General features: G+C 37.2%; 1 protein-coding gene across 4 annotated transcripts in view; it reads right to left on the reverse strand.

Moving 5' to 3' along the window:
* Positions 1-737: 737 nt before the first annotated feature.
* Positions 738-16,829, reverse strand: part of slc1a6 (solute carrier family 1 member 6) — a 118,976-nt gene continuing 102,884 nt past the window's right edge. For all 4 annotated transcript variants that reach the window (XM_069927930.1, XM_069927928.1, XM_069927929.1 and 1 more), the window contains 2 exons: positions 6,505-6,639; positions 738-3,631 (listed from right to left, as the gene is read on the reverse strand). In XM_069927930.1, coding sequence (XP_069784031.1) covers positions 3,433-3,631; positions 6,505-6,639 — 334 coding nt within the window. In that variant the 3' untranslated portion in view covers positions 738-3,432. The remainder of the gene's footprint in view (positions 3,632-6,504; positions 6,640-16,829) is intronic.

The raw sequence follows: 16,829 nt of genomic DNA on the forward strand, positions 1-16,829 counted from the left end.
TTCTTTTTGGAATACCTTGTGACGATAATGTTATAGTAATTTCAATTCAGTGTTGCATTTTATCCTTTTCCTCGTTAATGGCCAGATGTGCAATTTTGATTAAATGGAAAGACATTATTTCACCTATGCCTGCACAGTGGCTAAGGGATATGATGTCCTGTTTAAATTTGGAAAAAAATTAGATATGCTGTCATTGATTCAAATATCAAATGATATGGGGCTCATTAATGGACAACCATCGATTTGGAATTTTGGCATGGTGCTCTTTCTCTCCAAGATTATGCCACCTGAATTGTTTTTAAATGTCAACCTTGCTTTGGGAAATGGGTTTAGAATTTATCCTTTTTTTGTTTGTTAGATTTTATTGTAATATTAGGTTTGTGTTATTGTAGTTTTGAATTTTTACATATGATCACTATTGTAATTTTTTTTACTAGTTCTATATCATAATTGTATTTTTCATTTTTTTCTATTGTACAAATATCAATAAAAATATTTTAAAATCAAAAAGCCCATACTGCCTAATTATCCCCAATTGACCTACAAAACTTCTGGTACATATTGAATGATGGGAGGAAACTGGAGCCCTCAGAGAAAACCCACACAGGTGAACAAACTCCTTGCAGACAGTGTGGGATTTGAATCCAGGTTGCTGGCGCAGTAACAACGTTGCGCTAACCGTACTTCCCCAATATAGTCACGTGCAACATACTGAAGAAACATAAGTACAAAGTAGATTGGCATTTCCATGGTGATTCTTTTAATCTCCTGCCAGATCTCTGATGAGAGATCCATGTTGTTCTCTCAGATCTGGCAGATTTTCAAAAGGCAGTAACTTTAAGTATTAACTTTCTAGCCTGTTAATGAGAAAAAAAAATCTGCATATACTGGAAATCTGAAATAAAAATCAATAATGATGGAAGTACTCAAAGTCAGGCAGCATCTATGGAAAGAGAAAATGAGGGAAAATGTCAGGCCCAGGAACATTATTCCGACAATGATTCTTCAGACTGAAACATTAACTTTTTTTTCTTCCATGGATGCTGCCTGACCTTGAGTGCATCCAGCACTTTCTATCTTCATTATTTCCAGCAGTATAAATCATACTGAGAACTTCTGGATTTAAGTTGCAAGGATACCATGGATAGGTTTCACATTGGAATGGTATGACATAACAATCAGAACATTTCCTTGCACTCTTCCAGAAGTCATGAAACTTCCTCTAAACATTTACAGTAACTCTCAGCATAGAACACATAAAATTTATGAATAAAATGAAGAACAGAGTTTGCATGACCAGCTGAGTTCCTGCAGCATTTTTGTCTTTTTACCACAATCACAGCATCTGCAGACTTTTGTCTTTCACTTATTCCTCTACTGTTATCTCAGTGTTTAAATTTAAATACCATTTTAAATCAATTTAAAAATATTCTCAATCTTTTGGGAGAGGGGATAAAACTGAGAGTGCTGAATAATTGGAAAGTAAACTATATATTTAATTGCAGCAAGGTCAACGCCCAAAATCATTGTAATGGAGGAACAGAGGAGACTTTACTCAGAAATGAGTTAGTGATATGGAAAAACAATGTTGTGATTGGGTTTGAGTACAGGTTTCTGATCTAATGCCACATATCATTTAGAGATTAGAAAAACATCAGATATTAAACATTTTACATCCTCTGAGAATGAGATCATTTGAAGGTTAGGACATGTTATTTTCATAATACCTAAAGATTTTGTGTCTCTTTTGCATACTGACTTCATGAATGTGTGCAGAAGTCACTGCGTCTATCTGATACTGTCCCTGGAACTACTCAAAATATCTACTTTAACGTTATTATTGGCTGACCTAAGATTATTCTGCCTGCTATAGACTCAGTGTCTACATAACCCTGCCAGATTAATGAATCAGGGTTCATTTGTTGCAAGAACTAATTAATCATATTTTGCTCAGCTTCATTTCTGGCCAGATGATCACAAAGCATGATAAATGGGACAGAACAATGCAGTGAAAAGCAGGATATTGCAGAGTTCTTCCATGGGGGCTAAATTGTCTTGGAAACGTGAAAGAATTTTGAAGAGTATATTGAAATACGGAGACATGGTGGGTACTTACTTAGAGCTTTGCCTTTAGTTTTGGAATTGTTACTATGGAGTCCCTCATATTCAAAAGGTTGGCATTTCATATCATTATGAGGAAATGGGGTCTGAGGCCTTATATGTCCCTTTCTTCCTCTTATGCTGCTCAAGGCAATAATTAATGCCCTGGGCAACATTATAGTCAGTGTTGCCTGTTGATTCCAAAGGATACAAAAGCAGAGAAGATGTGAAAAGGGATGTCCATCCACTATCACACCAGGTCAAATTCTACATTGAACACTCAACTGGATTTAGCACCATTTTATAACAGTTTAGATGTGGACTTGCAATGGATGAAGAAAATCAGTCCCTTAGATGTCTGCCAACACAGCAAAGTTTTGCAAGTATTGACTAATTTAACAAAAATAAATCACAAGATTATCACAGAAACCCTAGCATTGATAGAGTCACTTCAGTTCACATGCTTACGGAATGCTAATCTGCTTTTTCTCTGTCCCTTTAGTACGGGGGTTTTTTTTCATGAAAAATAATTGATTCTATTCTGACAATAGAACAGGATTTCCACATGGAGCTGGGTGTAACAAAAGCAGGACCACATTTATGATTCAATGGCACCCAAGAGAAATCCTCTCCCAACTCTGAAAGTGTGACCGAGTTTAAAAAGTTACCCTTTCTGGTTTAAAACTCCATGCATATGCATTTACAAAGAAAGGTAAATGTAAAGATCATATCCATAAATACGTCACATATGAGAATAATGCATAAAAGTATGCACATATGAACCGATGAATACCCACAAATCACAGCTTTGACATTTAGGTGCAACTGCACAGAAATGCATACAAACATATAGAATGCAGCTATTGATTAACATTCACACATATGTACACACAAACGTAGGCAATTCACAAAAGTGCTGGAGAAACTCAGCAGATTTTGCAGCATCTATAAAAAGCAAAAGGTAAAACATTACACTGCTTCCTATAGATGCTGTGTGACCTGCTGAGTTTCTCCAGTACTTTTGTGTATTGCACTATAATCAGAGCATCTGCAGACTTTCCTGTTAAAAACAAACATGGGCATCATGTATACATGATTGCACTCACATATATCCAAATCTGGATGGTTTACACTTGAAAATATGCAGGCATACAGGTCTGCCCCTATTTTTGCAGGATTCTTGCTTAAGTATTTAGATAGTTTTAGACATTCCTTTGCTGGCTAGTTTGATTAGAAATGCACAGAGACTCAATTTACATGGTTATATATATATATATATATATATATATATATATGTTTATCTCTTCAATGCTGTGTCTATCTTAGTCTTGGTCACATCATTGTCTCACTATCCACATGCTTCTGATTTTCATGTTCCTGGCAGATGAGCTGATAAGGTTTTTCATTTTCCTCAATGACTGAGTTTCCAACTTCTGTATCCTCTGAATGCAGTTCGTGCCTTGACAAGTGCTCCACAATGCCAGCTCCCAATGAGTCACCGAGCACATTGGTGGTAGTTCGCAAGCGATCCCTAGAAAATAAAAATATTATTAATTTCCAGAGTTTCAGGAAAAATCCAAGTTTCTCTAATGGACATCAATATTGGACCACTTGCTTTCTGTTCCTTAGCTGGAAGAATCAGAATTTACCATCATGAACATGTCACGGAATTCATTGTTTTGTGGCAGCATCACAGTGCTGTCGTTTATATAAACGACCTTACAAAATAAAAAAATAGTGCAAGAAAAAGACAAAGTCAAAATGAGTTGATGCCTGTGGTTCATTGTTCATTCAGGGATCTGATGGTCGAGGGGGAGAAGCTGTCCTTGTGTCATTGAGTGCTCGTCTTCAGGCTCCTTTACCTCTTGCCCGATGGTAGCAGAGTGGGTGGTGGGGGGTTTGCATTCTTAAGACACCACCTCTTGTAGATGTCCTCAATGGAGTAAAAACTGGTGCCGTGATGTCGCAGGCCAAGTTACCAACCCTCTGAAGTTTTTTTTTCTTCTCCTAAGCATTGGCACCTCCATACTAAACACTGACGTAATCAGCCAGAATCCTCTCCACGGTAGACCTGTAGAAGTTTTCAAAGTCTTTAGTGACATATTGAATCTCCTCAAACTCCTCACAAAGTATAGCCATTGGTGAGCCTTCTTTACGATTGCATCAACATGGAGGCTCCAGGTCAGAGCCCCAGAGATGTTGACACCCAGGATTTTGAAGATTGGAAAATATTTATGAGTATATTAAGTTATGGTAACTTCACGCTGTTCAAACTGAAAGAGTTATCTTTAACTAAGGACATAAAAATAATTCCTTAATAGTTTCCCTGTCAAGGCCAGATTTATTGTTCATCATAAATTGACTTTATGAAGATTCCTCATGCTGAAGATGTTACCACACGGATTCCAGCAGTCCTGGAAATTCTATCCATTGATGATGAAGGCTCAGCAATATTTTATCAGCTCAGGATGTCTTGGTGGGGAATTTTGCTTTTGTCTTTCTAGGTAGTAGAGCTTTTGGGGTTGGGTTATGCTATCAAAGAACCAAAGGGGTTTTGTAGAAGGTACATAACTGCAGAATGAAAGGTTCTGACCCGAAATGTTGACCCATCTTTTTCTCCCACTGATGCTGCTCGATACACTGAGTTCCTCCAGCAGATCATTCTTCGCTGTATTGAAGGAGTAAATGTTTATAATTGTGGGATGGAATGTCTGTTTTGTCCTTATTGGGGTTGCTATTAATCCAGGGAAGTGCATAGCATTTAAATTCATTGCCCAAAGTGTGCCTTGCAGATAGTTGAAAGGCTTTGTGGGGTATGGAGGTTCGTCACTTTCTGTGGAATACTCAGCTCTGACTTGCCATTTTTCATAAAATATATTAACTGGTGCAGTGTTAACTTTTTCTGACAAATAATGAGTATCAAATTGTTGAAGGATTGGTGACTAATACCATTGAATGTGAAGGCTGATAAACTCATGGTGTTGGAATTAACCATTGTAGGCATTTGCACAGCAAGAATACACCTTGCCTCTTATTGTCCCATGCCCAAGTGTTGTCTTGGTCTAAGGACAGACTACAACATCACCTGATGAGTTGAAAATTAATCTCAACATAACGGTCATCAGGAAAAATTCTGACACAAGAAGGAAGATCACTGATAAAGCCAATGAAGACAGGTCTATGATATAATGTCTTGGACAAATAATTTTTATAGAATTTTTTATGAAACGAGAATATCACTGGCAAGGTCAACATTTATTGGTCATTGCTAACTGCCCCTGAGAAAATAGTTATGAGTTTCCTTTTTGAACTACTACTGCCCTTTTGTTCACAAACATAATTGGGTTGGGTATGTCAAGATTTAGACACAGTGGTAGCAAGAGGATGGTGATAATAATTTGAAGTCAGCAGGACGTGGGTCTTGGATGAGAACCTGCACATGGTGATATCCTTTCATGGAGGCCCTCCTTTTTGCTGCATTGGCAATTCAGAATAATAATGCGGCCTTTCATTTTAATCATGGTATCAGCAGAAAGACATCACTAAAACTGGGATTGAAATGTCTCAGCTTTGAATGCGGATGTTAGTGAAAATGTAGAATGTTAAATGGAAACTCTAGGATGACCTTGGGAAATGTTGGGGAAGGGGGAGGGGAGATATTTTTACAATGGCAGATTTTGTATTCACTCAAACATCTGAACATTTCTTTACTCGATGCCTCATCATCTCCTATGCAGATCACTGGACTTCCTGCAGGGGAAGGAAGTATCTTTTACTATGGAGAGAAACCCTCTTCTGCCAGTCTGTGAATGAGAGTCTCTGAAATTGGAGGTAGCAAACTGTACTTCGCATGAATTCCTGGGTCTGTTTCATCACTACCTATAAAGATATTACCTTCTTTAAAGCTACAGCTTAGTGTATAAGAGGACATACCACACATTCTTTGACACACTGGCAGTTGTAGTCTTAATATTCCATATTGAATGTAATGAAAGATCACTGCAGTTCATTTGCACTTTGAATTGAACAGTAGGCTTACAGAACACAGTTCTAATATTCAAACTCTAGTGCCAGAAAATAGGCTGTTTAAAGGCATTTTATGGACAAGCAAAATAGGAAGTGTTATGAGAACATCTCATCTTCATCACGTCAAATACCATTATCAAAACATTAATCTCCTTCAATGAAGCTGACAATAAGCAGTTTATCCCAAATATTTTATTCTATATTGTATCGTTCCATCTGACCCAAGCAGAAATGTTGTTAATTTAACAAATCCTTAGCCAGTAATTAGGTAATTTATGAGTTATCAGTATAGAATAGCTCAATATTCCTGCTTAGTAATTTGGAACATACTGGGTCAGTGCAACATTAATAGACAAGAACAATACTGAGCCTGCTTACAAGAACCAGTCCACTGCGATAATCAGGGTGATGTCTTCTGTGGGAAGTCCAACTGATGTCAAAACTATCACCATGGTAACAAGACCAGCCTGAGGTATTCCTGCAGCTCCAATGCTGGCTGCTGTTGCTGTGATACTATATTGTTGAAAAATAAAGCAGTTGTTCACTGATTCAAGTAGAAACAATGGTCACACTTCACATAATTGCAATTATTCAGGTTTTCCAAGAAATATTCAGAGCCTAAGCAAGTTCTGTCATTCAATTAGATTGTGGATGATCTGGCCTTTGCTGCATACCCCTACCTGACAGATGTCTACAATTTCTTTGTTCTACAAATGTCAAGTAGCTCATCATCTTCAGTCTTCTGAGAGATTAAGATCCATTTTTCACTACTGTTAAGGGTGAATAAAGCTAAGGGGTATTAAAGATTTTTCTTATGGGCACTTACTGCAAATACTGAGATGCAGTATTCGAGAGTTCCTAGTCTGGGGCCAGTGCTACTTCTGGCAACCTATAGTCGCTGACCTGGACTTGCCCTGACAATTGGGTCAGTGAAAAAGGGGAATGTTCTGTGTAGGGTGAATAGACTTGACTGCATGGGAAAATCATAGTGGCAGTTGAAGGGTTTAATTGGAATAGAAGTATCCAAAAAGCAGATGATTGCAGGGAGTGAAAATCCAAAATAAAAACATAAAATAAAGAAAATACTTAGTAGGTGGTAAGGGTTTAAGTTGATGACTATTCATCAGAACATTCTGATAATGATTCATCTGAGAAAGATAGCATTGTTAGCGGGATTGCTTGTATCTCTCTCAATGATAACCCTAAGATCAAGAAGCAGACTTTACTTAAGCAAAGCATCAAAGTACTGGATTTTGAGAAAAACCAAACATTCTACAAAAATAATTAACTTTAGGAATGCTTTTTAGTTCTTATGTACTTAATAATGGAGAGAATTAAGTAGACAATTTGTCAAATTACCTTAGAATTTTTTTTAATCGCTGAAGAATTTAAATATGTAATTACAATAATATCTATTATCCAATCTACTGGAAGGAAATCTGTCTGAACATTCCCTCAGCTGCAATGGGACTGCTTTAGAAATCCCTCACATCCTTCAAAAAGGCCAACTTGGAAGTCAGTGGTGTAAAGAATAGAAGGGTAGTCATGGTGAAGTTGAAAACTTGTCCACACATCATGTCTTGCACAATAAAGTGCATGTTATGTAACCTTATTGCATTGATGCATTCATGTAGATGCAAACTCATGAATTTTAAAGGTGGAGGACGATAAAGTGCTGTTGAACTCTACCAGCCTGCCAACAGTCCTGCAGATGATCCAGCTTTGCATCTTTGACATTCCACAGCAGAAGAAGTTTCTATCCTCCGCCAGTGATCCACGTGATTGACAGTGGAACAATGCTCACATCATCTACTCCCTTTTCACTGTGTTTTAAGTGCATTGTCTGTTTTGAAGACCCAAAGATAGAAGAAGTTGAGAAATACCTGGAGAATGTGACAGCACCATCACTCTCAAAGGAATCACTGAAGACATGAGTGCTGTATCACAAATCCTTCAATCTCACTCTTGTGTTGAAAGCATACTGGAGGTATAAGCTTCCTAAGGCAAAAATACATTATGTTTTGAAGGGAACTGGTGTTCTGGTATATGAAACACAAGTGTTGGCATGCAATGCAGCAAGGCCTATGGAATCTTGCAAGGGTTACGTAGTATAATATGCAAAATTTTGATGCACTTTTACAGGGTGCTGGAGTATTCTATACACTTTTGGTCTCAATGTGCAGAGAAAGCTATACAGTATACTTGTATTGGAAGCTGTATAGAGAATGTTCACTAGGTTAATTCCTTGGATGAAAAGGTTGATGTATGAAGAAAGCAAGAGCAAGTTGGGTCTACATTCATAGGAGAATGAAAAGTGATCTTGAAACAGATAAAATTCTCAGTGGATTGGCACAGTGGATGCTGAAAAGTCCAAAAGGGTCAAATAAAGTAAAAAAAACCCAGCAAACTTGGAGTTAGTTGGAGTTTTGGTGAAAGTGTCAATGTCTGCAAGAAATGCGCAGACAGCCAAACAATGATGAGAGTGGAGTGATGCCAAAACTGCCATTTTTGTGTTTGATCTCCAGTCAATGCCTCTTATTAAACTTATTACACAAATTAGACAGCAAGAAGAACCCTCATCAAGACTATTTGAAAAGATTATCAATGGCTTAAATATTAGTTGCTGATTGTTTCTATATATGTTTGGTGCTTTCCATAGTTATTTTTCCATGTGTAGGAGTCTACAGGCATTGGGGTAACTGAAGCTAATTGAGGCTTTGACATTGCTGGTAGACAGGGGGTAAATGGGAGACAGTTCCTCATATAATGCAGCAGAAATAGGGACACGAGCACCGGATAAGTACAGCAGTACAAGTAATGAGGACCAGGTAGAGGGGAAAAAGCTCTCAGCAGGAGGCCTTAAAGGCCTAGGTTGTTCAAGAAAAGCTTTCCTCTGAACCTCAGAAAGGAGCAGCATGTGATATATCTGCACACCCTCAGAGAAGGTTCAGGGGCACATTTCTAAGGACAGTAACAAAGGCCTTTTCTATACCTGGCCTTTTCATTCTACAGCCAAAAATATTTGTTTCAAGTTGCAATTTGACATTCACTGTCACATAAGGGTTACTATTAAAAGAGAGATACCAACATTTCAGAGACAAGTAAGCAAAAAGAGCCAGGTTGCGAACTTCCCACAGTGAAATGGTACATCAGTAACCTGCACAATGCTTTCTGGCATGCCATGTCAACTCTGAGCTTTGTGAGAATCAAAATGTCCAGTTGTTCAGGCACCAAAGGCAGATGGCGCCCTGCTTTCATTCCATGGCAGTCCACCGAGCTACTGGAGATCAAAGGAAGCTATCTATTGCTGGTGATAGTTGACGACACATGGCTGCCCTATACACATACAACATGAGCCATGCTACTCCACAAAATGTGATGGAACAGGCCCTGGTGCACTACTTCCCTTCCACTGCATGGGACCACTAAAGCACCTATCTGAATGGGTGTCATTATAAGAGATCAACCTTGGCATCAGCTAAATGATGAACAATTGAAGAGCAAAAGCATGAGGAAGAGAAAGGAGAGGAAAAGAAGGAAAGGAAGTAATGTAAGCAACAGGTTTTTGTCTGGATTTTGAAGTCCAAATTTTTAAAATAATTTTTTTATTTTTCACACTATGAACCATATCAACCAAAATATGTACAAATGTTTCTCATTAAATTTACACAGTGGTCTTTTCTCTCCTTTTTTTTCCCCTTTTCCTCCCTCCCCCCCACCCCCTCCAAAACCCATAAATATTCAACATATACAATACAATAAAACCACAAAATAATATCTTCACACAAAGGAAAATAAACAAGAAAAATGTGTCATCTATTACACACTGAATCTAATAGTTTTGACTTATCATTTTCATTCTCATTTTAGGGGATTGAGGTCAAAGGCAAGCTCTCTCTGATATGTTCCATGTATGGTTCCTAAATTTGTTCAAACATTGTGACTTATTTTTAAAATTATGTCATTTTTTCCAATGGAATACATTTATTCATTTCCATGTACCATTGCTGTATACTCATGCTCTCTTCCATTTTCCAAATTGACATTATACATTTTTTGCTATCGCTAAGGCTGACATAATGAATTTTTTTTGCACTTTATCCAATTTGAGACCTAATTCTCTACATCTTATGTAACTTAAAAGAAATGTCTCTGTTTTTTTTGGTATGTTATTTTTTTGTAATTTTATGTAGTATCTGATTTAATTCTTCCCAAAACGTATTTACTTTCATACATGCCCAAGTTGGATGTAATATTGTTCCCATTTCCTTCTTACAGCGAAAACATCTATCTGATAATGTTGAATCCCATTTTTTTAATTTTTGAGGAGTGATATATACCTTGTGTAACCAATTATACTGAATCACGGGTAACGTTGTATTTATTATATTCTTCATAGTTCCAGAACATAACTTTTCCCAAACTTCATTTTTTTTCTTTATGATTAGATCCTTTTTCCACTTCTGCTTAGGTTTATAGTTTATTTCATTTTCCTTATCTTTCAGCTTAATGTACATGTTGGTTATAAATCTTTTAATTATCATTGTGTCTGTAATCACGTATTCAAAGCTGCTTCCTTCAGGTAATCTCAAGCTGTTTCCCAATTTATCATTTAAATAAGCTTTCAGTTGATGATATGCAAACATCGTATCATGAGTTATTCCATATTTGTATTTCAACTGTTCAAATGTTAATAAATTATTTCCCAAAAAACAATTTTCTATTCTTTTGATTCCTTTTCTCTCCCATTTTCTAAAGGAAAGGTTGTCTATTGTAAAAGGGAGTAGCGGATTTTGCATCAATAGTAATTTTCGTATTTGATAATTCGTTTTTTCCTTTCTAAGTGGATCTTCTTCCATGTATTAAGTAAATGATGCAGTACCGGTGAGTTTTTATATTGCACTAGCTTTTCATCCCACTTATAAAGTATATGTTCCGGTACCTTTTCCCCCATGTTATCTAATTCTATCTTAGTCCAGTCTGGTTTTTCCCTTGTCTGGTAAAAATCTGATAAATACCTTAATTGTGTGGCTCTATAGTAATTTCTAAAATTTGGTAACTGCAAACCACCTTGATTATACCTCTCTGCTAAAGCTACCCTTGGATTCCTCCCTTTCCACAAGAATTTCCTTATTATTTTCTGTAGTTCTTTAAAGAATTTTTCTGTTAAAGGAATTGGTAATGTTTGAAATAAGTATTGTATCCTCGGGAACACATTCATTTTAATGCAGTTTACCTTCCCTATCAACTTTAGCAGTAATTCTTTCCTGCAATTTCTTTATTAGAGGCTGATAATTTAGTTTGTACAAGTGGCTTAAGTTATTATCTAATCTGATCCCTAGGTATCGGATTGCTTGTGCTTGCCATTTAAATAGTGATTCTTTTTTAAATTCTGTGTGGTCTGTGTTACTCATTGGCATCACCACTTTTATTTGCGTTGATCTTGTACCCTGATATTTCTCCATATTCCTTCAATTTCTCATGTAATTCTTTTACTGATACCTCTGGTTCTGTTAGGTATACTATGATGTCATTTGCAAATAAGCTGATTTTATACTCCTCCTTTATTTTTATCCTTTTTTTAAATTTTCTATTCTTATCTGTTCTGCCAAAGGTTCTATTGCTAAGGCGAACAATGAGGGGGATAGTGGACAACCCTGCCTAGTTTACCTACTTAATTTAAAGTGAGTTGATACATATCCATTTACTGTTACCTTTGCCAACATTCCATTATACAATGCTTTAATCCAATTAATATATTTTTCTGGTAGATTGAACTTCTGTAATACTTTAAATAAGTAATTCCACTCTACTCCGTCAAAGGCCTTTTCTGCGTCTAGAGCAACAGCCACTGTTGGTTTCTTATTTCCTTGAACTGTGTGGATTAGATTAATTATCTTCTGTTCGTCCTTCCTTAATAAATCCAGTTTGATCCTGTTTAACTATTTTAGGTACACAATCGACCAATCTGTTTGCTAATAATTTCGCTATTATCTTATAGTCTGAGTTAAGAAGAGATATTGGTCTATATGATGCTGGTGTTAATGGATCCTTCCCAGTCTTTGGTATTACTGTAATTATTGCTGTCTTACATGAATCTGGCAAGTTTTGTGTTTCTTCTATCTGGTTCATTACTTCCAGGAGAGGAGGAATTAATAACTCTTTAAATGTTTTATAAAATTCTATTGGAAATCCATCCTCTCCTGGTGTTTTATTGTTTGGCAGATTTTTTAATATATCCTGTACTTCCTCTATTTCAAATGGTTTTATTAGTTTGTTTTGTTCCTCTTCTTGCAATTTCAGCAGTTCAATTTTAGCTAAAAATTCCTCTATTTTATCATCTTTCCCCTCGTTCTCAGTTTGAGACAATTGTTCATAATATTCCTTAAAATTTTCATTAATCTCTGTTGGATTATATGTAATTTGTTTGTCCTTTTTCCTTGATGCCAGAATCATTCTTTTAGCTTGTTCTGTTTTGTTGCGAGGCTAATATTTTATGTGTTTTTTCTCCCAGTTTGTAAAAATTTTGCTTTGTTTTCATTATGTCCTTCTTCACCTTGTACATTTGTAATGTTTCGTATTTTTTTTTGTCCACCAATTCTCTCCTTTTCGTTATATCATCCCTTTTTACTAATTCCTTCTCTGTACTTACTATCTCCCTTTCCAACTGCTCTATTTCCCGATTGTAATCCTTTTTCATCTTAGTCTCATAACTTATTATCTGCCCTCTAATGAAGGCTTTCATTGCATCCCATAATATAAATTTGTCTTTCTCATCAATATGTTCTTGGTGGGATGTCCTCCAGTTCTATTGCTAATAATAGGGGTGAATGATCTGATAGTAGTCTAGCTTTATACTCTATTTCCCTAACTCTCCTTTGAATATGGGCTGACAACAAAAACATATCAATCCTTGAGTAAGTTTTGTGCCTACTCGAATAATATGAAAATTCCTTCTCTCTTGGGTGTTGCCTCCTCCATATATCCACAAGTTTCATTTCTGCATTGATTTAACCATTAATTTGGCTACTTTATTGTTTTTACTTGTCTTTTGTCCAGTTTTATCCAACATTGGATCCAAATTAAGGTTAAAATCCCCTCCTATCAATATATTTACTTGCGTGTCTGCAATCTTCAAAAAAATATCCTGCATAAACTTTTGATTGTCCTCGTTAGGCACATATATATTGAGAAAATTCCAAAATTCTGAGTATATCTGACACTTTATCATTGCATACCTCCCTGCTGGATCTATTATTTCCTCCTCTATTTTGATTGGTACATTTTTGTTAACTAGTATGGTTACACCTCTCGCTTTTGAATTATAGGATGCTGCCGTTACGTGTCCCAGTCTCTCTTTAGTTTGTTATGTTCCACTTCATTTAGATGTGTTTCCTGCACAAATGCTATATCTATTTTTTCCTTATTCAATAAATTTAGTAGCCTCTTCCTTTTAATTTGGTTATGTATTCCATTAATGTTTATAGTCATATAGTTCAACAAGGCTATCTTATATCTTGCATACACCTCTTTTCTACCTCTTCGCCACCTCCATCCCCCTTTTCCCCATTTTCATCTCTTAGCTTTCTCTTATTACACTTAATGTTCGACAACACATTTAAGACATAAAGTACCCCCGCAGATCCCACATCCATTAATACCTTAACCCCAAAAGTTCCCCCCCTCTCTCCCTTGCCGGGGCACCATAACTCCCCTTTTCATTTGGATTGTAATCTTGTTCGCAGCGTCAACTGATTTTGCATTGACGGTTATTCCCACTCTATCCAGCCCTCTCCAGAAAACACTTTTTTTTAAAAACACATAAAGCTCTCTCTTCTTTTTTCCCTCCTTACTCCCTTCTTTCCCTTCTCTTTTCCCTGTTTAATTCTTTACATATACATTGTTTTTACATCTATATATACTTTATCACCGTTCTTCATTCTTGTTATATCTCTTCTCCTATCCTGCAAACGTTCTGCAAATTCTTGTGCTTTCTTTGGATCCGAGAACAGTCTGTATTGCTCCCCAGGTATAAATATTTTAAGCACAGCTGGATGTCTTAATATGAATTTGTAAGCTTTTTTCCATAAAGTCGATTTCGCTGTATTAAACTCCTTCCTCCTCTTTAAGAGTTCAAAACATGTCTGGGTAAAAAAATATTTTTTGACTCTTGTATTCCAATGGTTTATAATCTCTAATTTTATTCCTTGCCCATTCCAGTATATTTTCTCTTGTGTATCTCAAAAGTTTTACTAAGATGGATCTTGGTTTTTGATGTGCCTGTGGTTTTGGAGCTAATGCTCTGTGTGCCCTGACTATTTCCATTTCTTCCTGCATTTCTGTCGTTCCCAGGACCTTCGGGATCCATCTTTTATAAATTCCTTCATGTCTGTGCCTTCTTCTCTCTCCTTCAGGCCCACTATTTTCATGTTGTTTCGCCTACTATAATTTTCCATCAGTTTTCTGAGATAACTTTCACTTTCTTCCAATTTTTCTCTCAAGTAATTTACTTCCATTTCTACAGCCATTTCCCGCTCTTCCACATCTCTACTCTTTTCCCCATTTCTGTCATTACCAGTTCTAACCTTTACATTTTATCTTGTTCTTTTAATTTTTCTTTTAATTGCATTAAATTCTAATGATAACCATTCTTTTAGTGATCTCATTTGTTCTTCAAAAAAGACTATCTATATTCAGTTTTACCTTTTATTTCTCTTTGACCATCTGTTTTACCTTCTATTTCTCTGTGAAGATCTTGGTCTTCTTCTTCCTCTTCTTCTGTATCTGTACCTGTGTTTGTGTCTTCTTCTTCTCTTCTTTGTGTCTGTGTCTCTTCTGTTTTTCCTGATGAGCTGCTTGTATCTCTTTGTCAGGCCTCTTCTTGCTGGGCCTCTTGTTGCTGGTCCTCCCCTCCTGGGCTGCTCGTCTGTTGCGCTTCCTGACGTTGGTCTTCTTGTCGGTCATCCCTCCGTCTATCTCCCATGTCTGTTTCTTCGCTCCCTCTTCTGCTGTCTTCCTCGTCCTCCCTCAGCTGTTCGCTCTGTGACAGCCCATTCCTCTGCTGAGCCCCCCTCCCGCCAGTGTCCTCTTTCTCCTTTGATTGCGCAGTTGCACACTTTGGTTTGGCTCCGAGAGCCATTTTTGTAGTGCACTGGCTGGTGGATCGTGACTCCGCAGGGCAGGCACTGACCTCGAGTGTCGGACGCTCCTCGCCACCACAGCGTCCTGTTCCTTCGTGCAGGTAAGGCCTTCTTCTTTCTTCTCCGGCGACATTTCTACTTTTTCTTTCCAGTTGTTTTTACTTTCTCCTTCTTGGAAGCCATCTTCTTTCTCTTCTCTGTATCTTTATCTTCTACTTCTTCTATTTTATTTTTGTTATGCTTTGCTTTTTCCTAACTTTTTTCCTATTTTCCTGAAGAGGGCTGGTTTTCCTGACTGGCCACTACTTCATCACGTGACTCCTATTGAAGTCCAAATGTGAGTGCAATACTGTTAACTGTAGCCATTCACCAACAGGGCCAGTTCACCTTCTCTCTCTGACTGATCTTCACAGTATCCACATGAAGTCAGCACAAAAAATATAAACCAAAAGGATAAAATCTAACATTAACATTACAATAAAATTTGCATAAAAATTCCTGTCACATTGCAGATAGATCTAAACAAATTATACTTGTGCATATCTTCCAAATTCCTCATGTTCCTATGCAAAAAATGCAGTGGCTGCAGAATAGTTGGTGAGATGATTATAAACAGCCTTGGAGGGCAATCATGAATTGCTTAGAAGTTCACTTTATGCTCCACATCACCTCATCTTGTTGGAAAGCAAAGAAGAATAAAAAGGCCAGTGAGAAGTGACAAGGACAGGAGCTTGAGTTCTTTCCATATGAGATTCAATGTCCATTCTTCTGGGGTGGCATCTCAGCAATCCCAAGTAACCTGTAGAAGGATTTATTGCTGGACTATTATTTGAGATCACACGACTGCAATTTGAACTTCCAAATCGTCATTCTTATAAAGAAATGTTATGACGGAACACAGTTTTAATTCTAGATTTTAAATAGAGAGAGAGTGGGAGAATCTGACTGACAGAGTTGCTCTATTGGGATCAATGGCTGACTCTTAATTCTATGATTCCACAATTCTCTAAGGAACAAGCGTGCCCTTGATCTGAAGCTTACATCAGCAAGGAGGAAGAGGATTACATGTAAATATATCATCAGCTCTGTTGGCTTCAGCCTGTTGCTCCCTAAGGAATCAGGAATTGGTATTTCTCTAGTGACCGACATCATGCCCTAGATGGGGGTAAGGCACAGATGGTGTGGCCACAGAGATATCCCTTGCCACCTATGATCGTGCATCAACCTACCCTGCACGATAGATGGATGTGCCCTGACAATTGACCTACAAACTCTTTGATTGATGCAGTTGTCATTTCTGAGCAGCTGCCAATGTGTGCAAATTGAGAATCATAGATATGAGGTTTGTTGTTGTACTAAGTGTGTGAGGGTCAAAGTGAACCATTTGACTGTTAGGTTCTAACAGTCTAATTGAAAGAAATTGGTGCTAGGTAACTCTTGGTGATGTGTCACCATGAACAATGTCTGAGCCTCATGCATAATTTGCCAGAATACAGCATTTGAAGACGCAGGCACCGATCTTGACTGCATGTTCTTGAAACACTGGATCCAGCTTACTTCAAC

This window comes from Narcine bancroftii, chromosome 3, assembly GCF_036971445.1.
Source record: "Narcine bancroftii isolate sNarBan1 chromosome 3, sNarBan1.hap1, whole genome shotgun sequence".
Classification (NCBI taxonomy): Eukaryota; Metazoa; Chordata; class Chondrichthyes; order Torpediniformes; family Narcinidae; genus Narcine; species Narcine bancroftii.